This window comes from Myxine glutinosa, chromosome 1 (genome assembly GCF_964187855.1).
Source record: "Myxine glutinosa chromosome 1, kmMyxGlut1.1, whole genome shotgun sequence".
In the NCBI taxonomy this organism is placed as follows: Eukaryota; Metazoa; Chordata; class Myxini; order Myxiniformes; family Myxinidae; genus Myxine; species Myxine glutinosa.
The window spans coordinates 211,009,248-211,033,160 of NC_136261.1; the positions used below are offsets into that span (position 1 = coordinate 211,009,248).

The 23,913-nt window shown below is 26.4% G+C and overlaps 1 protein-coding gene across 2 annotated transcripts in view; it reads right to left on the bottom strand.

Annotated features, from left to right (window-relative positions):
* Positions 1-23,913, bottom strand: part of KYNU (kynureninase) — a 130,718-nt gene that overhangs the window by 49,745 nt on the left and 57,060 nt on the right. For both annotated transcript variants that reach the window (XM_068102212.2, XM_068102213.2), the window contains exons 7-8: positions 22,534-22,680; positions 22,342-22,440 (exon numbers count right to left, since the gene is read on the bottom strand). In XM_068102212.2, coding sequence (XP_067958313.2) covers positions 22,342-22,440; positions 22,534-22,680 — 246 coding nt within the window. The remainder of the gene's footprint in view (positions 1-22,341; positions 22,441-22,533; positions 22,681-23,913) is intronic.

Here is a 23,913-nt window from a genome sequence, read left to right on the forward strand (position 1 = left end):
ATGCAATGCAAGAATTTGAAATCATAATTAATTATGGCAAGAAAAGAAAGAATAATTATGGCAAGAATTTGAAATCATTATTAATTATGGCAAGAAAAGAAAGAATAATTATAGCAAGAATTTGAAATCATTATTAATTATGGCAAGAAAAGAAAGAATAATTATAGCAAGAATTTGAAATCATTATTAATTATGGCAAGAATTTGAAATCATTATTAATTATGGCAAGAAAAGAAAGAATAATTATAGCAAGAATTTGAAATCATTATTAATTATGGCAAGAAAAGAAAAAATAATTATGGCAAGAAAAGAAAGAATAATTATGGCAATAATTTGAAATCATTATTAATTATGGCAAGAAAAGAAAGAATAATTATGGCGAGAATTTGAAACCATTATTAATTATGGCAATAATTTGAAATCATTATTAATTATGGCAAGAAAAGAAAGAATAATTATGGCAAGAATTTGAAATCATTATTAATTATGGCAAGAAAAGAAAGAATAATTAGGGCAATAATTTGAAATCATTATTAATTATGGCAAGAAAAGAAAGAATAATTATTGCAACAATTTCAAATAATTATTAATTATGGCAAGAAAAGAAAGAATAATTATGGCAAGAATTTGAAATCATTATTAATTATGGCAAGAAAAGAAAGAATAATTATGGCAAGAATTTGAAATCATTATTAATTATGGCAAGAAAAGAAAGAATAATTATGGCAAGAATTTGAAATCATTATTAATTATGGCAAGAAAAGAAAGAATAATTATGGCAAGAATTTGAAATCATTATTAATTATGGCAAGAAAAGAAAGAATAATTATGGCAAGAATTTGAAATAATTATCAATTATGGCAAGAAAAGAAAGAATAATTATGGCAAGAATTTGAAATCATTTATTAATTATGGCAAGAAAAGAAAGAATAATTATGGCAAGAATTTGAAATCATTATTAATTATGGCAAGAATTTGAAATCATTATTAATTATGGCAAGAAAAGAAAGAATAATTATGGCAAGAATTTGAAATCATTATTAATTATGGCAAGAAAAGAAAGAATAATTATGGCAAGAATTTGAAATCATTATTAATTATGGCAAGAATTTGAAATCATTATTAATTATGGCAAGAATTTGAAATCATTATTAATTATGGCAAGAATTTGAAATCATTATTAATTATGGCAAGAAAAGAAAGAATAATTATGGCAAGAATTTGAAATCATTATTAATTATGGCAAGAATTTGAAATCATTATTAATTATGGCAAGAATTTGAAATCATTATTAATTATGGCAAGAATTTGAAATCATTATTAATTATGGCAAGAAAAGAAAGAATAATTATGGCAAGAATTTGAAATCATTATTAATTATGTCAAGAAAAGACAGAATAATTATGGCAAGAATTTGAAATCATTATTAATTATGGCAAGAATTTGAAATCATTATTAATTATGGCAAGAATTTGAAATCATTATTAATTATGGCAAGAATTTGAAATCATTATTAATTATGGCAAGAAAAGAAAGAATAATTATGGCAAGAATTTGAAATCATTATTAATTATGGCAAGACTTTGAAATCATTATTAATTATGGCAAGAATTTGAAATCATTATTAATTATGGCAAGAATTTGAAATCATTATTAATTATGGCAAGAATTTGAAATCATTATTAATTATGGCAAGAAAAGAAAGAATAATTATGGCAAGAATTTGAAATCATTATTAATTATGGCAAGAAAAGAAAGAATAATTATGTCAAGAATTTGAAATCATTATTAATTATGGCAAGAATTTGAAATCATTATTAATTATGGCAAGAATTTGAAATCATTATTAATTATGGCAAGAAAAGAAAGAATAATTATGGCAAGAATTTGAAATCATTATTAATTATGGCAAGAAAAGAAAGAATAATTATGGCAAGAATTTGAAATCATTATTAATTATGGCAAGAATTTGAAATCATTATTAATTATGGCAAGAAAAGAAAGAATAATTATGGCAAGAATTTGAAACCATTATTAATTATGGCAAGAAAAGAAAAAATAATTATGGCAAGAATTTGAAATCATTATTAATTATGGCAAGAAAAGAAAGAATAATTATGGCAATAATTTGAAATCATTATTAATTATGGCAAGAAAAGAAAGAATAATTATGGCAATAATTTGAAATCATTATTAATTATGGCAAGAAAAGAAAGAATAATTATGGCAAGAATTTGAAATCATTATTAATTATGGCAAGAAAAGAAAGAATAATTATGGCAAGAATTTGAAATCATTATTAATTATGGCAAGAAAAGAAAGAATAATTATGGCAAGAATTTGAAATCATTATTAATTATGGCAAGAAAAGAAAGAGTAATTATGGCAAGAATTTGAAATCATTATTAATTATGGCAAGAAAAGAAAGAATAATTATGGCAAGAATTTGAAATCATTATTAATTATGGCAAGAAAAGAAAGAATAATTATGGCAAGAATTTGAAATCATTATTAATTATGGCAAGAAAAGAAAGAATAATTATGGCAGGAATTTGAAATCATTATTAATTATGGCAAGAAAAGAAAGAATAATTATGGCAAGAATTTGAAATCATTATTAATTATGGCAAGAAAAGAAAGAATAATTATGGCAAGAATTTGAAATCATTATTAATTATGGCAAGAAAAGAAAGAATAATTATGGCAATAATTTGAAATCAGTATTAATTATGGCAAGAAAAGAAAGAATAATTATGGCAAGAATTTGAAATCATTATTAATTATGGCAAGAAAAGAAAGAATAATTATGGCAAGAATTTGAAATCATTATTAATTATGGCAAGAAAAGAAAGAATAATTATGGCAAGAATTTGAAATCATTATTAATTATGGCAAGAAAAGAAAGAATAATTATGGCAAGAATTTGAAATCATTATTAATTATGGCAAGAAAAGAAAGAATAATTATGGCAAGAATTTGAAATCATTATTAATTACTAGCAGAAGTACCCGGCATTGCCGGGTGGGGGAGGGGAGGGAAAGGGGAAGGGGAGGGGAGGGGGGAAGGGGGAAGGGGAGGGGAACAGGGGGGAGGGGAGGAGAGGGGGAGAGGGGAGAGGGAGGGGGGGAAGGGAGGGGGGAGGGAGAGGGGGGTGGGGAAGGGGTAGGACAGAAAGGAAGGGGTAGGGGGGAAAGGGAGGAGCATGGGGGAAAGGGAGGGGGAGGGGGATGGGGAAGGGTTAGGGCAGAAAGGAAGGGGTAGGGGTGAAGGGAGGGGCATGGGGGCAAGGGAGGGGGAGGGGAGGGGGAGAGGAGGGGAGGGGGGAAGGGGAGAGGGTAGGGTGGAGGGAGAAGGGGGGGAAGGGTAGGGGGAGGGGGAGGGGGGAAAGGGAGGGGGAGCGGGAGGGAGGGGGAGGAGGGAAGGGGAGGGGGGAGGGGGAGGAGGGAAGGGGAGGAGGGAGGGGGAGGGGGAGGGGGGAGGGCGAGGGGTGTGGGGGAGGTGGAGGGGGAGGGGGGAGGGGGGGAGGGTGAGGGGGAGGGGGGTGGGGAAGGGGTAGGACAGAAAGGAAGGGGTAGGGGGGAAAGGGAGGGGAGGGGGATGGGGAAGGGGTAGGGCAGAAAGGAAGGGGTAGGGGGAAGGGAGGGGCATGGGGGAAAGGGAGGGGCATGGGGGAAAGGGAGGGGGAGGGGAGGGGAGGGGGAGGGGAGGGGAAAGGGGAGGGGGGAAGGGGAGAGGGTAGGGTGGAGGGGGAAGGGAGGGGGTAGGGTAGGGGGAGGGGGAGGGGGGAAAGGGAGGGGGAGGGAGGGGAGGAGGGAAGGGGAGGGGAGGGATATAGATGGTTACTGGCAATTGATCACATCCAGAAATGATGTAATCCACACAATTTATGTACTTTACATAACGTTAATAGGAATACATGGCCGTGTAGATGGGAATTCAGTTTGTTTGAAATTAATCACAAATATCAGATGAAAGTGAAAAAAAACCTATGTGGTGTGAATGGCAATGTTCCTCGCTGAAATGTGGAAAAACTGAATTACGTGCGAACGCATAACTGTGAGATTATGGCGGCAAAGTTGGAACATCACGTGATCCTAGCAGAAGTACCCGGCATTGTCGGGTGGGGGAGGGGAGACCCGTACATTCCCAACCCGGACATTCGCCCTCTCGACTCAAGCTCGTATTCGATTCGTATTCGAAATCGAAAGGGGAAAGGGGAAATCCTTCGTATTCGAATTCGTAAACACGAAATATGAATTAAAATTTAATTCATATCGCACAAAATCGACACAAAACACGGTCGCATAAAGGTGAAAAACCGTAATCGCTTTTCGCCCTGAATTACGTGCAAACGTGTGACGTGTGACGGGATGGAACATCACGTGATCGCTCTGAGCGAATCAGCGTCTGATGCTCTGGCACCGGCTGAGATTAGCGGGTACTTCGCTGAAATGCGCTGACGTAAATATGAATAAAAAATATGGATCTCGTCAAATATGGTCTCAGCCATGTTCGTCCCAGGCTCAATGGCCATGTCTATGCCAAATATCAAGCACGTGAGCCTCTCCGTTTCGGAGTCTATCGGTAACATTACACACACACACACACACACACACGCACACACAAACTGTGTTTTATATATATATATAGATAGATGGCAAGAATTTGAAATAATTATTAATTATGGCAAGAAAAGAAAAAACAATTATGGCAATACTTTGAAATCATTATTAATTATGGCAAGAATTTGAAATCATTATTAATTATGGCAAGAAAAGAAAGAATAATTATGGCAAGAATTTGAAATCATTATTAATTATGGCAAGAAAAGAAAGAATAATTATGGCAAGAATTTGAAATAATTATCAATTATGGCAAAAAAAGAAAGAATAATTATGGCAAGAATTTGAAATAATTATCAATTATGGCAAGAAAAGAAAGAATAATTATGGCAAGAATTTGAAATCATTTATTAATTATGGCAAGAAAAGAAAGAATAATTATGGTAAGAAAAGAAAGAATAATTATGGCAAGAATTTGAAATCATTATTAATTATGGCAAGAATTTGAAATCATTATTAATTATGGCAAGAAAAGAAAGAATAATTATGGCAAGAATTTGAAATCATTATTAATTATGGCAAGAAAAGAAAGAATAATTATGGCAAGAATTTGAAATCATTATTAATTATGGCAAGAAAAGAAAGAATAATTATGGCAAGAATTTGAAATCATTTATTAATTATGGCAAGAAAAGAAAGAATAATTATGGCAAGAAAAGAAAGAATAATTATGGCAAGAATTTGAAATCATTATTAATTATGGCAAGAAAAGAAAGAATAATTATGGCAAGAATTTGAAATCATTATTAATTATGGCAAGAAAAGAAAGAATAATTATGGCAAGAATTTGAAATCATTATTAATTATGGCAAGAAAAGAAAGAATAATTATGGCAAGAATTTGAAATCATTTATTAATTATGGCAAGAAAAGAAAGAATAATTATGGCAAGAAAAGAAAGAATAATTATGGCAAGAATTTGAAATCATTATTCATTATGGCAAGAAAAGAAAGAATAATTATGGCAAGAATTTGAAATCATTAATTATGGCAAGAAAAGAAAGAATAATTATGGCAAGAATTTGAAATAATTATTAATTATGGCAAGAAAAGAAAGAATAATTTTGGCAAGAATTTGAAATAATCATTAATTATGGCAAGAAAAGAAAGAATAATTATGGCAAGAATTTGAAATAATTATTTATTATGGCAAGAAAAGAAAGAATAATTATGGCAAGAATTTGAAATCATTATTAATTATGGCAAGAAAAGAAAGAATAATTATGGCAAGAATTTGAAATCATTATTAATTATGGCAAGAAAAGAAAGAATAATTATGGCAAGAATTTGAAATCAGTATTAATTATGGCAAGAAAAGAAAGAATAATTATGGCAAGAATTTGAAATCAGTATTAATTATGGCAAGAAAAGAAAGAATAATTATGGCAAGAATTTGAAATCATTATTAATTATGGCAAGAATTTGAAATCATTATTAATTATGGCAAGAAAAGAAAGAATAATTATGGCAAGAATTTGAAATCAGTATTAATTATGGCAAGAATTTGAAATCATTATTAATTATGGCAAGAATTTGAAATCAGTATTAATTATGGCAAGAAAAGAAAGAATAATTATGGCAAGAATTTGAAATCATTATTAATTATGGCAAGAAAAGAAAGAATAATTATGGCAAGAATTTTAAATCAGTATTAATTATGGCAAGAAAAGAAAGAATAATTATGGCAAGAATTTTAAATCAGTATTAATTATGGCAAGAAAAGAAAGAATAATTATGGCAAGAATTTGAAATCAGTATTAATTATGGCAAGAAAAGAAAGAATAATTATGGCAAGAATTTGAAATCATTATTAATTATGGCAAGAAAAGAAAGAATAATTATGGCAAGAATTTGAAATCATTATTAATTATGGCAAGAATTTGAAATCATTATTAATTATGGCAAGAAAAGAAAGAATAATTATGGCAAGAATTTGAAATCAGTATTAATTATGGCAAGAAAAGAAAGAATAATTATGGCAAGAATTTGAAATCATTATTAATTATGGCAAGAAAAGAAATAATAATTATGGCAAAAATTTGAAATCATTATTAATTATGGCAAGAAAAGAAAGAATAATTATGGCAAGAATTTGAAATCATTATTAATTATGGCAAGAAAAGAAAGAATAATTATGGCAACAATTTGAAATCATTATTAATTATGGCAAGAAAAGAAATAATAATTATGGCAAGAATTTGAAATCATTATTAATTATGGCAAGAAAAGAAAGAATAATTATGGCAAGAATTTGAAATCAGTATTAATTATGGCAAGAAAAGAAAGAATAATTATGGCAAGAATTTGAAATCATTATTAATTATGGCAAGAAAAGAAAGAATAATTATGGCAAGAATTTGAAATCATTATTAATTATGGCAAGAAAAGAAAGAATAATTATGGCAAGAATTTGAAATCATTATTAATTATGGCAAGAAAAGAAAGAATAATTATGGCAAGAATTTGAAATCAGTATTAATTATGGCAAGAAAAGAAAGAATAATTATGGCAAGAATTTGAAATCATTATTAATTATGGCAAGAAAAGAAAGAATAATTATGGCAAGAATTTGAAATCAGTATTAATTATGGCAAGAAAAGAAAGAATAATTATGGCAAGAATTTGAAATCAGTATTAATTATGGCAAGAATTTGAAATCATTATTAATTATGGCAAGAATTTGAAATCATTATTAATTATGGCAAGAATTTGAAATCATTATTAATTATGGCAAGAAAAGAAAGAATAATTATGGCAAGAATTTGAAATCATTATTAATTATGGCAAGAATTTGAAATCATTATTAATTATGGCAAGAATTTGAAATCATTATTAATTATGGCAAGAATTTGAAATCATTATTAATTATGGCAAGAAAAGAAAGAATAATTATGGCAAGAATTTGAAATCAGTATTAATTATGGCAAGAAAAGAAAGAATAATTATGGCAAGAATTTGAAATCAGTATTAATTATGGCAAGAATTTGAAATCATTATTAATTATGGCAAGAATTTGAAATCATTATTAATTATGGCAAGAATTTGAAATCATTATTAATTATGGCAAGAAAAGAAAGAATAATTATGGCAAGAATTTGAAATCATTATTAATTATGGCAAGAATTTGAAATCATTATTAATTATGGCAAGAATTTGAAATCATTATTAATTATGGCAAGAAAAGAAAGAATAATTATAGCAAGAATTTGAAACCATTATTAATTATGGCAAGAATTTGAAATCATTATTAATTATGGCAAGAAAAGAAAGAATAATTATGGCAAGAATTTGAAATCATTATTAATTATGGCAAGAATTTGAAATCATTATTAATTATGGCAAGAATTTGAAATCATTATTAATTATGGCAAGAATTTGAAATCATTATTAATTATGGCAAGAAAAGAAAGAATAATTATGGCAAGAATTTGAAATCATTATTAATTATGGCAAGAAAAGAAAGAATAATTATGGCAAGAATTTGAAATCATTATTAATTATGGCAAGAATTTGAAATCATTATTAATTATGGCAAGAATTTGAAATCATTATTAATTATGGCAAGAATTTGAAATCATTATTAATTATGGCAAGAAAAGAAAGAATAATTATGGCAAGAATTTGAAATCATTATTAATTATGGCAAGAAAAGAAAGAATAATTATGGCAAGAATTTGAAACCATTATTAATTATGGCAAGAATTTGAAATCATTATTAATTATGGCAAGAAAAGAAAGAATAATTATGGCAAGAATTTGAAATCATTATTAATTATGGCAAGAATTTGAAATCATTATTAATTATGGCAAGAATTTGAAATCATTATTAATTATGGCAAGAATTTGAAATCAGTATTAATTATGGCAAGAATTTGAAATCATTATTAATTATGGCAAGAAAAGAAAGAATAATTATGGCAAGAATTTGAAATCAGTATTAATTATGGCAAGAAAAGAAAGAATAATTATGGCAAGAATTTGAAATCATTATTAATTATGGCAAGAATTTGAAATCATTATTAATTATGGCAAGAATTTGAAATCATTATTAATTATGGCAAGAAAAGAAAGAATAATTATGGCAAGAATTTGAAATCATTATTAATTATGGCAAGAAAAGAAAGAATAATTATGGCAAGAATTTGAAATAATTATCAATTATGGCAAAAAAAGAAAGAATAATTATGGCAAGAATTTGAAATAATTATCAATTATGGCAAGAAAAGAAAGAATAATTATGGCAAGAATTTGAAATCATTTATTAATTATGGCAAGAAAAGAAAGAATAATTATGGTAAGAAAAGAAAGAATAATTATGGCAAGAATTTGAAATCATTATTAATTATGGCAAGAATTTGAAATCATTATTAATTAAGGCAAGAAAAGAAAGAATAATTATGGCAAGAATTTGAAATCATTATTAATTATGGCAAGAAAAGAAAGAATAATTATGGCAAGAATTTGAAATCATTATTAATTATGGCAAGAAAAGAAAGAATAATTATGGCAAGAATTTGAAATCATTTATTAATTATGGCAAGAAAAGAAAGAATAATTATGGCAAGAAAAGAAAGAATAATTATGGCAAGAATTTGAAATCATTATTAATTATGGCAAGAAAAGAAAGAATAATTATGGCAAGAATTTGAAATCATTATTAATTATGGCAAGAAAAGAAAGAATAATTATGGCAAGAATTTGAAATCATTATTAATTATGGCAAGAAAAGAAAGAATAATTATGGCAAGAATTTGAAATCATTTATTAATTATGGCAAGAAAAGAAAGAATAATTATGGCAAGAAAAGAAAGAATAATTATGGCAAGAATTTGAAATCATTATTCATTATGGCAAGAAAAGAAAGAATAATTATGGCAAGAATTTGAAATCATTAATTATGGCAAGAAAAGAAAGAATAATTATGGCAAGAATTTGAAATAATTATTAATTATGGCAAGAAAAGAAAGAATAATTTTGGCAAGAATTTGAAATAATCATTAATTATGGCAAGAAAAGAAAGAATAATTATGGCAAGAATTTGAAATAATTATTTATTATGGCAAGAAAAGAAAGAATAATTATGGCAAGAATTTGAAATCATTATTAATTATGGCAAGAAAAGAAAGAATAATTATGGCAAGAATTTGAAATCATTATTAATTATGGCAAGAAAAGAAAGAATAATTATGGCAAGAATTTGAAATCAGTATTAATTATGGCAAGAAAAGAAAGAATAATTATGGCAAGAATTTGAAATCAGTATTAATTATGGCAAGAAAAGAAAGAATAATTATGGCAAGAATTTAAAATCAGTATTAATTATGGCAAGAATTTGAAATCATTATTAATTATGGCAAGAATTTGAAATCAGTATTAATTATGGCAAGAAAAGAAAGAATAATTATGGCAAGAATTTGAAATCATTATTAATTATGGCAAGAAAAGAAAGAATAATTATGGCAAGAATTTTAAATCAGTATTAATTATGGCAAGAAAAGAAAGAATAATTATGGCAAGAATTTGAAATCAGTATTAATTATGGCAAGAAAAGAAAGAATAATTATGGCAAGAATTTGAAATCAGTATTAATTATGGCAAGAAAAGAAAGAATAATTATGGCAAGAATTTGAAATCATTATTAATTATGGCAAGAAAAGAAAGAATAATTATGGCAAGAATTTGAAATCATTATTAATTATGGCAAGAATTTGAAATCATTATTAATTATGGCAAGAAAAGAAAGAATAATTATGGCAAGAATTTGAAATCAGTATTAATTATGGCAAGAAAAGAAAGAATAATTATGGCAAGAATTTGAAATCATTATTAATTATGGCAAGAAAAGAAATAATAATTATGGCAAAAATTTGAAATCATTATTAATTATGGCAAGAAAAGAAAGAATAATTATGGCAAGAATTTGAAATCATTATTAATTATGGCAAGAAAAGAAAGAATAATTATGGCAACAATTTGAAATCATTATTAATTATGGCAAGAAAAGAAATAATAATTATGGCAAGAATTTGAAATCATTATTAATTATGGCAAGAAAAGAAAGAATAATTATGGCAAGAATTTGAAATCAGTATTAATTATGGCAAGAAAAGAAAGAATAATTATGGCAAGAATTTGAAATCATTATTAATTATGGCAAGAAAAGAAAGAATAATTATGGCAAGAATTTGAAATCATTATTAATTATGGCAAGAAAAGAAAGAATAATTATGGCAAGAATTTGAAATCATTATTAATTATGGCAAGAAAAGAAAGAATAATTATGGCAAGAATTTGAAATCAGTATTAATTATGGCAAGAAAAGAAAGAATAATTATGGCAAGAATTTGAAATCATTATTAATTATGGCAAGAAAAGAAAGAATAATTATGGCAAGAATTTGAAATCAGTATTAATTATGGCAAGAAAAGAAAGAATAATTATGGCAAGAATTTGAAATCAGTATTAATTATGGCAAGAATTTGAAATCATTATTAATTATGGCAAGAATTTGAAATCATTATTAATTATGGCAAGAATTTGAAATCATTATTAATTATGGCAAGAAAAGAAAGAATAATTATGGCAAGAATTTGAAATCATTATTAATTATGGCAAGAATTTGAAATCATTATTAATTATGGCAAGAATTTGAAATCATTATTAATTATGGCAAGAATTTGAAATCATTAATTAATTATGGCAAGAAAAGAAAGAATAATTATGGCAAGAATTTGAAATCAGTATTAATTATGGCAAGAAAAGAAAGAATAATTATGGCAAGAATTTGAAATCAGTATTAATTATGGCAAGAATTTGAAATCATTATTAATTATGGCAAGAATTTGAAATCATTATTAATTATGGCAAGAATTTGAAATCATTATTAATTATGGCAAGAAAAGAAAGAATAATTATGGCAAGAATTTGAAATCATTATTAATTATGGCAAGAATTTGAAATCATTATTAATTATGGCAAGAATTTGAAATCATTATTAATTATGGCAAGAATTTGAAATCATTATTAATTATGGCAAGAATTTGAAATCATTATTAATTATGGCAAGAAAAGAAAGAATAATTATGGCAAGAATTTGAAATCATTATTAATTATGGCAAGAAAAGAAAGAATAATTATGGCAAGAATTTGAAATCATTATTAATTATGGCAAGAATTTGAAATCATTATTAATTATGGCAAGAATTTGAAATCATTATTAATTATGGCAAGAATTTGAAATCATTATTAATTATGGCAAGAAAAGAAAGAATAATTATGGCAAGAATTTGAAATCATTATTAATTATGGCAAGAAAAGAAAGAATAATTATGGCAAGAATTTGAAACCATTATTAATTATGGCAAGAATTTGAAATCATTATTAATTATGGCAAGAAAAGAAAGAATAATTATGGCAAGAATTTGAAATCATTATTAATTATGGCAAGAATTTGAAATCATTATTAATTATGGCAAGAATTTGAAATCAGTATTAATTATGGCAAGAATTTGAAATCATTATTAATTATGGCAAGAAAAGAAAGAATAATTATGGCAAGAATTTGAAATCAGTATTAATTATGGCAAGAAAAGAAAGAATAATTATGGCAAGAATTTGAAATCATTATTAATTATGGCAAGAATTTGAAATCATTATTAATTAAGGCAAGAAAAGAAAGAATAATTATGGCAAGAATTTGAAATCAGTATTAATTATGGCAAGAAAAGAAAGAATAATTATGGCAAGAATTTGAAATCATTATTAATTATGGCAAGAAAAGAAATAATAATTATGGCAAAAATTTGAAATCATTATTAATTATGGCAAGAAAAGAAAGAATAATTATGGCAAGAATTTGAAATCATTATTAATTATGGCAAGAAAAGAAAGAATAATTATGGCAACAATTTGAAATCATTATTAATTATGGCAAGAAAAGAAATAATAATTATGGCAAGAATTTGAAATCATTATTAATTATGGCAAGAAAAGAAAGAATAATTATGGCAAGAATTTGAAATCAGTATTAATTATGGCAAGAAAAGAAAGAATAATTATGGCAAGAATTTGAAATCATTATTAATTATGGCAAGAAAAGAAAGAATAATTATGGCAAGAATTTGAAATCATTATTAATTATGGCAAGAAAAGAAAGAATAATTATGGCAAGAATTTGAAATCATTATTAATTATGGCAAGAAAAGAAAGAATAATTATGGCAAGAATTTGAAATCAGTATTAATTATGGCAAGAAAAGAAAGAATAATTATGGCAAGAATTTGAAATCATTATTAATTATGGCAAGAAAAGAAAGAATAATTATGGCAAGAATTTGAAATCAGTATTAATTATGGCAAGAAAAGAAAGAATAATTATGGCAAGAATTTGAAATCAGTATTAATTATGGCAAGAATTTGAAATCATTATCAATTATGGCAAGAATTTGAAATCATTATTAATTATGGCAAGAATTTGAAATCATTATTAATTATGGCAAGAAAAGAAAGAATAATTATGGCAAGAATTTGAAATCATTATTAATTATGGCAAGAATTTGAAATCATTATTAATTATGGCAAGAATTTGAAATCATTATTAATTATGGCAAGAATTTGAAATCATTATTAATTATGGCAAGAAAAGAAAGAATAATTATGGCAAGAATTTGAAATCAGTATTAATTATGGCAAGAAAAGAAAGAATAATTATGGCAAGAATTTGAAATCAGTATTAATTATGGCAAGAATTTGAAATCATTATTAATTATGGCAAGAATTTGAAATCATTATTAATTATGGCAAGAATTTGAAATCATTATTAATTATGGCAAGAAAAGAAAGAATAATTATGGCAAGAATTTGAAATCATTATTAATTATGGCAAGAATTTGAAATCATTATTAATTATGGCAAGAATTTGAAATCATTATTAATTATGGCAAGAAAAGAAAGAATAATTATAGCAAGAATTTGAAACCATTATTAATTATGGCAAGAATTTGAAATCATTATTAATTATGGCAAGAAAAGAAAGAATAATTATGGCAAGAATTTGAAATCATTATTAATTATGGCAAGAATTTGAAATCATTAATTAATTATGGCAAGAAAAGAAAGAATAATTATGGCAAGAATTTGAAATCAGTATTAATTATGGCAAGAAAAGAAAGAATAATTATGGCAAGAATTTGAAATCAGTATTAATTATGGCAAGAATTTGAAATCATTATTAATTATGGCAAGAATTTGAAATCATTATTAATTATGGCAAGAATTTGAAATCATTATTAATTATGGCAAGAAAAGAAAGAATAATTATGGCAAGAATTTGAAATCATTATTAATTATGGCAAGAATTTGAAATCATTATTAATTATGGCAAGAATTTGAAATCATTATTAATTATGGCAAGAATTTGAAATCATTATTAATTATGGCAAGAATTTGAAATCATTATTAATTATGGCAAGAAAAGAAAGAATAATTATGGCAAGAATTTGAAATCATTATTAATTATGGCAAGAAAAGAAAGAATAATTATGGCAAGAATTTGAAATCATTATTAATTATGGCAAGAATTTGAAATCATTATTAATTATGGCAAGAATTTGAAATCATTATTAATTATGGCAAGAATTTGAAATCATTAATTAATTATGGCAAGAAAAGAAAGAATAATTATGGCAAGAATTTGAAATCAGTATTAATTATGGCAAGAAAAGAAAGAATAATTATGGCAAGAATTTGAAATCAGTATTAATTATGGCAAGAATTTGAAATCATTATTAATTATGGCAAGAATTTGAAATCATTATTAATTATGGCAAGAATTTGAAATCATTATTAATTATGGCAAGAAAAGAAAGAATAATTATGGCAAGAATTTGAAATCATTATTAATTATGGCAAGAATTTGAAATCATTATTAATTATGGCAAGAATTTGAAATCATTATTAATTATGGCAAGAATTTGAAATCATTATTAATTATGGCAAGAATTTGAAATCATTATTAATTATGGCAAGAAAAGAAAGAATAATTATGGCAAGAATTTGAAATCATTATTAATTATGGCAAGAAAAGAAAGAATAATTATGGCAAGAATTTGAAACCATTATTAATTATGGCAAGAATTTGAAATCATTATTAATTATGGCAAGAATTTGAAATCATTATTAATTATGGCAAGAATTTGAAATCATTATTAATTATGGCAAGAATTTGAAATCATTATTAATTATGGCAAGAATTTGAAATCATTATTAATTATGGCAAGAAAAGAAAGAATAATTATGGCAAGAATTTGAAATCATTATTAATTATGGCAAGAAAAGAAAGAATAATTATGGCAAGAATTTGAAACCATTATTAATTATGGCAAGAATTTGAAATCATTATTAATTATGGCAAGAAAAGAAAGAATAATTATGGCAAGAATTTGAAATCATTATTAATTATGGCAAGAATTTGAAATCATTATTAATTATGGCAAGAATTTGAAATCAGTATTAATTATGGCAAGAATTTGAAATCATTATTAATTATGGCAAGAAAAGAAAGAATAATTATGGCAAGAATTTGAAATCAGTATTAATTATGGCAAGAAAAGAAAGAATAATTATGGCAAGAATTTGAAATCATTATTAATTATGGCAAGAATTTGAAATCATTATTAATTAAGGCAAGAAAAGAAAGAATAATTATGGCAAGAATTTGAAATCAGTATTAATTATGGCAAGAAAAGAAAGAATAATTATGGCAAGAATTTGAAATCATTATTAATTATGGCAAGAAAAGAAATAATAATTATGGCAAAAATTTGAAATCATTATTAATTATGGCAAGAAAAGAAAGAATAATTATGGCAAGAATTTGAAATCATTATTAATTATGGCAAGAAAAGAAAGAATAATTATGGCAACAATTTGAAATCATTATTAATTATGGCAAGAAAAGAAATAATAATTATGGCAAGAATTTGAAATCATTATTAATTATGGCAAGAAAAGAAAGAATAATTATGGCAAGAATTTGAAATCAGTATTAATTATGGCAAGAATTTGAAATCATTATTAATTATGGCAAGAAAAGAAAGAATAATTATGGCAAGAATTTGAAATCATTATTAATTATGGCAAGAAAAGAAAGAATAATTATGGCAAGAATTTGAAATCATTATTAATTATGGCAAGAAAAGAAAGAATAATTATGGCAAGAATTTGAAATCATTATTAATTATGGCAAGAAAAGAAAGAATAATTATGGCAAGAATTTGAAATCAGTATTAATTATGGCAAGAAAAGAAAGAATAATTATGGCAAGAATTTGAAATCATTATTAATTATGGCAAGAAAAGAAAGAATAATTATGGCAAGAATTTGAAATCAGTATTAATTATGGCAAGAAAAGAAAGAATAATTATGGCAAGAATTTGAAATCAGTATTAATTATGGCAAGAATTTGAAATCATTATCAATTATGGCAAGAATTTGAAATCATTATTAATTATGGCAAGAATTTGAAATCAGTATTAATTATGGCAAGAAAAGAAAGAATAATTATGGCAAGAATTTGAAATCATTATTAATTATGGCAAGAATTTGAAATCATTATTAATTATGGCAAGAATTTGAAATCATTATTAATTATGGCAAGAATTTGAAATCATTATTAATTATGGCAAGAAAAGAAAGAATAATTATGGCAAGAATTTGAAATCAGTATTAATTATGGCAAGAAAAGAAAGAATAATTATGGCAAGAATTTGAAATCAGTATTAATTATGGCAAGAATTTGAAATCATTATTAATTATGGCAAGAATTTGAAATCATTATTAATTATGGCAAGAATTTGAAATCATTATTAATTATGGCAAGAAAAGAAAGAATAATTATGGCAAGAATTTGAAATCATTATTAATTATGGCAAGAATTTGAAATCATTATTAATTATGGCAAGAATTTGAAATCATTATTAATTATGGCAAGAAAAGAAAGAATAATTATAGCAAGAATTTGAAACCATTATTAATTATGGCAAGAATTTGAAATCATTATTAATTATGGCAAGAAAAGAAAGAATAATTATGGCAAGAATTTGAAATCATTATTAATTATGGCAAGAATTTGAAATCATTATTAATTATGGCAAGAATTTGAAATCATTATTAATTATGGCAAGAATTTGAAATCATTATTAATTATGGCAAGAAAAGAAAGAATAATTATGGCAAGAATTTGAAATCATTATTAATTATGGCAAGAAAAGAAAGAATAATTATGGCAAGAATTTGAAATCATTATTAATTATGGCAAGAATTTGAAATCATTATTAATTATGGCAAGAATTTGAAATCATTATTAATTATGGCAAGAATTTGAAATCATTATTAATTATGGCAAGAAAAGAAAGAATAATTATGGCAAGAATTTGAAATCATTATTAATTATGGCAAGAAAAGAAAGAATAATTATGGCAAGAATTTGAAACCATTATTAATTATGGCAAGAATTTGAAATCATTATTAATTATGGCAAGAAAAGAAAGAATAATTATGGCAAGAATTTGAAATCATTATTAATTATGGCAAGAATTTGAAATCATTATTAATTATGGCAAGAATTTGAAATCATTATTAATTATGGCAAGAATTTGAAATCAGTATTAATTATGGCAAGAATTTGAAATCATTATTAATTATGGCAAGAAAAGAAAGAATAATTATGGCAAGAATTTGAAATCAGTATTAATTATGGCAAGAAAAGAAAGAATAATTATGGCAAGAATTTGAAATCATTATTAATTATGGCAAGAATTTGAAATCATTATTAATTATGGCAAGAATTTGAAATCATTATTAATTATGGCAAGAAAAGAAAGAATAATTATGGCAAGAATTTGAAATCATTATTAATTATGGCAAGAAAAGAAAGAATAATTATGGCAAGAATTTGAAATAATTATCAATTATGGCAAAAAAAGAAAGAATAATTATGGCAAGAATTTGAAATAATTATCAATTATGGCAAGAAAAGAAAGAATAATTATGGCAAGAATTTGAAATCATTTATTAATTATGGCAAGAAAAGAAAGAATAATTATGGTAAGAAAAGAAAGAATAATTATGGCAAGAATTTGAAATCATTATTAATTATGGCAAGAATTTGAAATCATTATTAATTAAGGCAAGAAAAGAAAGAATAATTATGGCAAGAATTTGAAATCATTATTAATTATGGCAAGAAAAGAAAGAATAATTATGGCAAGAATTTGAAATCATTATTAATTATGGCAAGAAAAGAAAGAATAATTATGGCAAGAATTTGAAATCATTTATTAATTATGGCAAGAAAAGAAAGAATAATTATGGCAAGAAAAGAAAGAATAATTATGGCAAGAATTTGAAATCATTATTAATTATGGCAAGAAAAGAAAGAATAATTATGGCAAGAATTTGAAATCATTATTAATTATGGCAAGAAAAGAAAGAATAATTATGGCAAGAATTTGAAATCATTATTAATTATGGCAAGAAAAGAAAGAATAATTATGGCAAGAATTTGAAATCATTTATTAATTATGGCAAGAAAAGAAAGAATAATTATGGCAAGAAAAGAAAGAATAATTATGGCAAGAATTTGAAATCATTATTCATTATGGCAAGAAAAGAAAGAATAATTATGGCAAGAATTTGAAATCATTAATTATGGCAAGAAAAGAAAGAATAATTATGGCAAGAATTTGAAATAATTATTAATTATGGCAAGAAAAGAAAGAATAATTTTGGCAAGAATTTGAAATAATCATTAATTATGGCAAGAAAAGAAAGAATAATTATGGCAAGAATTTGAAATAATTATTTATTATGGCAAGAAAAGAAAGAATAATTATGGCAAGAATTTGAAATCATTATTAATTATGGCAAGAAAAGAAAGAATAATTATGGCAAGAATTTGAAATCATTATTAATTATGGCAAGAAAAGAAAGAATAATTATGGCAAGAATTTGAAATCAGTATTAATTATGGCAAGAAAAGAAAGAATAATTATGGCAAGAATTTGAAATCAGTATTAATTATGGCAAGAAAAGAAAGAATAATTATGGCAAGAATTTGAAATCATTATTAATTATGGCAAGAATTTGAAATCATTATTAATTATGGCAAGAAAAGAAAGAATAATTATGGCAAGAATTTGAAATCAGTATTAATTATGGCAAGAATTTGAAATCATTATTAATTATGGCAAGAATTTGAAATCAGTATTAATTATGGCAAGAAAAGAAAGAATAATTATGGCAAGAATTTGAAATCATTATTAATTATGGCAAGAAAAGAAAGAATAATTATGGCAAGAATTTTAAATCAGTATTAATTATGGCAAGAAAAGAAAGAATAATTATGGCAAGAATTTGAAATCAGTATTAATTATGGCAAGAAAAGAAAGAATAATTATGGCAAGAATTTGAAATCAGTATTAATTATGGCAAGAAAAGAAAGAATAATTATGGCAAGAATTTGAAATCATTATTAATTATGGCAAGAAAAGAAAGAATAATTATGGCAAGAATTTGAAATCATTATTAATTATGGCAAGAATTTGAAATCATTATTAATTATGGCAAGAAAAGAAAGAATAATTATGGCAAGAATTTGAAATCAGTATTAATTATGGCAAGAAAAGAAAGAATAATTATGGCAAGAATTTGAAATCATTATTAATTATGGCAAGAAAAGAAATAATAATTATGGCAAAAATTTGAAATCATTATTAATTATGGCAAGAAAAGAAAGAATAATTATGGCAAGAATTTGAAATCATTATTAATTATGGCAAGAAAAGAAAGAATAATTATGGCAACAATTTGAAATCATTATTAATTATGGCAAGAAAAGAAATAATAATTATGGCAAGAATTTGAAATCATTATTAATTATGGCAAGAAAAGAAAGAATAATTATGGCAAGAATTTGAAATCAGTATTAATTATGGCAAGAAAAGAAAGAATAATTATGGCAAGAATTTGAAATCATTATTAATTATGGCAAGAAAAGAAAGAATAATTATGGCAAGAATTTGAAATCATTATTAATTATGGCAAGAAAAGAAAGAATAATTATGGCAAGAATTTGAAATCATTATTAATTATGGCAAGAAAAGAAAGAATAATTATGGCAAGAATTTGAAATCAGTATTAATTATGGCAAGAAAAGAAAGAATAATTATGGCAAGAATTTGAAATCATTATTAATTATGGCAAGAAAAGAAAGAATAATTATGGCAAGAATTTGAAATCAGTATTAATTATGGCAAGAAAAGAAAGAATAATTATGGCAAGAATTTGAAATCAGTATTAATTATGGCAAGAATTTGAAATCATTATTAATTATGGCAAGAATTTGAAATCATTATTAATTATGGCAAGAATTTGAAATCATTATTAATTATGGCAAGAAAAGAAAGAATAATTATGGCAAGAATTTGAAATCATTATTAATTATGGCAAGAATTTGAAATCATTATTAATTATGGCAAGAATTTGAAATCATTATTAATTATGGCAAGAATTTGAAATCATTAATTAATTATGGCAAGAAAAGAAAGAATAATTATGGCAAGAATTTGAAATCAGTATTAATTATGGCAAGAAAAGAAAGAATAATTATGGCAAGAATTTGAAATCAGTATTAATTATGGCAAGAATTTGAAATCATTATTAATTATGGCAAGAATTTGAAATCATTATTAATTATGGCAAGAATTTGAAATCATTATTAATTATGGCAAGAAAAGAAAGAATAATTATGGCAAGAATTTGAAATCATTATTAATTATGGCAAGAATTTGAAATCATTATTAATTATGGCAAGAATTTGAAATCATTATTAATTATGGCAAGAATTTGAAATCATTATTAATTATGGCAAGAATTTGAAATCATTATTAATTATGGCAAGAAAAGAAAGAATAATTATGGCAAGAATTTGAAATCATTATTAATTATGGCAAGAAAAGAAAGAATAATTATGGCAAGAATTTGAAATCATTATTAATTATGGCAAGAATTTGAAATCATTATTAATTATGGCAAGAATTTGAAATCATTATTAATTATGGCAAGAATTTGAAATCATTATTAATTATGGCAAGAAAAGAAAGAATAATTATGGCAAGAATTTGAAATCATTATTAATTATGGCAAGAAAAGAAAGAATAATTATGGCAAGAATTTGAAACCATTATTAATTATGGCAAGAATTTGAAATCATTATTAATTATGGCAAGAAAAGAAAGAATAATTATGGCAAGAATTTGAAATCATTATTAATTATGGCAAGAATTTGAAATCATTATTAATTATGGCAAGAATTTGAAATCAGTATTAATTATGGCAAGAATTTGAAATCATTATTAATTATGGCAAGAAAAGAAAGAATAATTATGGCAAGAATTTGAAATCAGTATTAATTATGGCAAGAAAAGAAAGAATAATTATGGCAAGAATTTGAAATCATTATTAATTATGGCAAGAATTTGAAATCATTATTAATTATGGCAAGAATTTGAAATCATTATTAATTATGGCAAGAATTTGAAATCATTATTAATTATGGCAAGAATTTGAAATCATTATTAATTATGGCAAGAATTTGAAATCATTATTAATTATGGCAAGAATTTGAAATCAGTATTAATTATGGCAAGAAAAGAAAGAATAATTATGGCAAGAATTTGAAATCATTATTAATTATGGCAAGAATTTGAAATCATTATTAATTATGGCAAGAATTTGAAATCATTATTAATTATGGCAAGAATTTGAAATCAGTATTAATTATGGCAAGAATTTGAAATCAGTATTAATTATGGCAAGAATTTGAAATCAGTATTAATTATGGCAAGAATTTGAAATCAGTATTAATTATGGCAAGAATTTGAAATCATTATTAATTATGGCAAGAATTTGAAATCATTATTAATTATGGCAAGAAAAGAAAGAATAATTATGGCAAGAATTTGAAATTTGGCAATGGTGCTGCTGATAGCTCACCTACTCTTTGCGAAGGACACCATGGGATATTTAATGCCCACCAACGAATGCTGGTAGATGGGATGCCCCGTTTAACATCCATCCTGGGGATGGCACACATATTGATGAATTACCCCACCTATGAAACACCCACATAACAGTTTATAGGTGGTCTGGGATTCAAACACAGGCTGGAGAAGTTCAGAGACGAGTGTGAGGACTGGTGTGAGACAGCTCTCCCTGTTGGCTCTCCCTATTAATAGGTTATCGTAGATGGTAAACAAACTACTTCACCAACTTCATAAGAAATGTGGTGCCAATTTTATTCATTCAAAATTAACCATGAAATCCATAGATTTCAAAATCGTGATTCACACGATACACCATTCACAATATGCTGTTGCGAAACCACTTTGACAAGGGATGAACTTTACCCAGATTCACGTTAAATTTTGAACAGATTCCATGGAGTCATGGACTGCAATAAGCATTAATGGGATGTGTCCAAACAATTTGGCGAATCTTGGTCAATAGACAGGAAGTAGGTGTGGTTTAGGCTTTCATTGGGAGGCTACTGCATCTCCTAGAGATGGTCGACAGTAGTTGTGTAACATCTTGTGCCAAAACTGAGGACATTGTCATTTAACAAGGAAGTTAAAACGTGGCTTAAATCAAGAAGTCTAAACTCACCTTATATGAGCACCAGCAGGCAAAGTCAACACCCCACTCATGAAGAGAGAGCTCCACATTTCCAACAGCATGTGCGAGATCAAACCCCACCACACATCCCTACGGAAAGCACGCGTAAATACACGTCGTTTCCTACGTGTCCATGTCTTATAAAGCATTCTTACCCTTCAATGAAACGATGGACATACATACCATGTTGTGACCGGCATGCGTGATGGAAGCCATGTCAAACAACTGTCCCGTGAAGTACTGCACTCCACTTAGCAGAATAACAGCGATTGTGTCTCCTTCTCGCTCGATTGTGGACAGCAAATCTTCTGTTCTAAATGTCTGCTCTCCCTGTTGGTTTACATCCCATTATTGGAATATTAGGGATGCCTCTGAGATTCCTGCTCACCTAGACCAATTGGCATCATCAAATGGACCATCTACGTTGATTCATTCATACCATCCATCTTTCTTAGAGGCTAAAGCTGACATACATATCAGTAGGCTATGAGCCAGACCCTCAAATTTTCGACATTATGCTCAATCAGAGGGAGGATGGCTAACAGTTATTTTTGGCAAGGCCAAGGTCCCTAGTGCTGAAAAAAATGTGATAGCAGTGTGAAACTCTTAGCCGTATCTGTGTTATCATCACATTTGTCAGACCACCCCAATAACGCTTTCGGTAATTTTTCCGCCTAAGATTTAGGGGGTAGGGTTCGTTTTGGGGCTTTCAAATAATATCTCCTATATGTATCAGTTAGTGTTGTATACCAGGTGAAAGGTAATTGAATTATCTTTCACATGATGTATAGAAAGTGCCTGTGTGATATATAGTAACCTCTTTATGATCATTAAAACATAATTATTTCCGCCAACCCTCAAAAATTTATCACAAAATCCCCAATGAAAACAAAATTAGGCAAAAATTCAGTTTGGCGGATATTAAATGAATTTTTGAATTTGAGAAACACACAGTATGATTAAAGTCAAATTTGGGCCTTAAATCTCATACACCTTGATAAAGATGAGAAAATCCAATATACAGTAGTTGCTGTAACCATGACCTAAAATCCATAAATGTATATCTTTCCGCTCTTATGATATATTGATTTACATTTTACGATTTTTGACCGACAGCATGTATATAGTTTGTATACCATTATTGGTCTAAAAATAGTATATATAATATTGGGATGTCAGCCATATATAGGCCAAAAAGTACTGAAATTGGTGTCAGAAATGTCTAATTCTAAAAATATGAAGGCATTATGACCAAACTGTATGTGGTGTTCTTGAATATACCACAGACGTATGATGCATGTGATGATTAACCTACTCCATGTATATGTATGTATCCTGATGTACCCTAACTTGGCGAGATAATTTACATCATATTCATGCAAACGTTTTTAGTCTTGTAGTGTTGTATGGTTCTCTTATATTACCAGCTATACATAAAGTAAACCAAAGGAAAACAATGTACTTTCTATTTAAGCAACATATATTTATAGACATCATACCATAAAGTACACGAGTTATCAATTCAGCGTACACCATATTTGTTACACATATGTACATGATCTT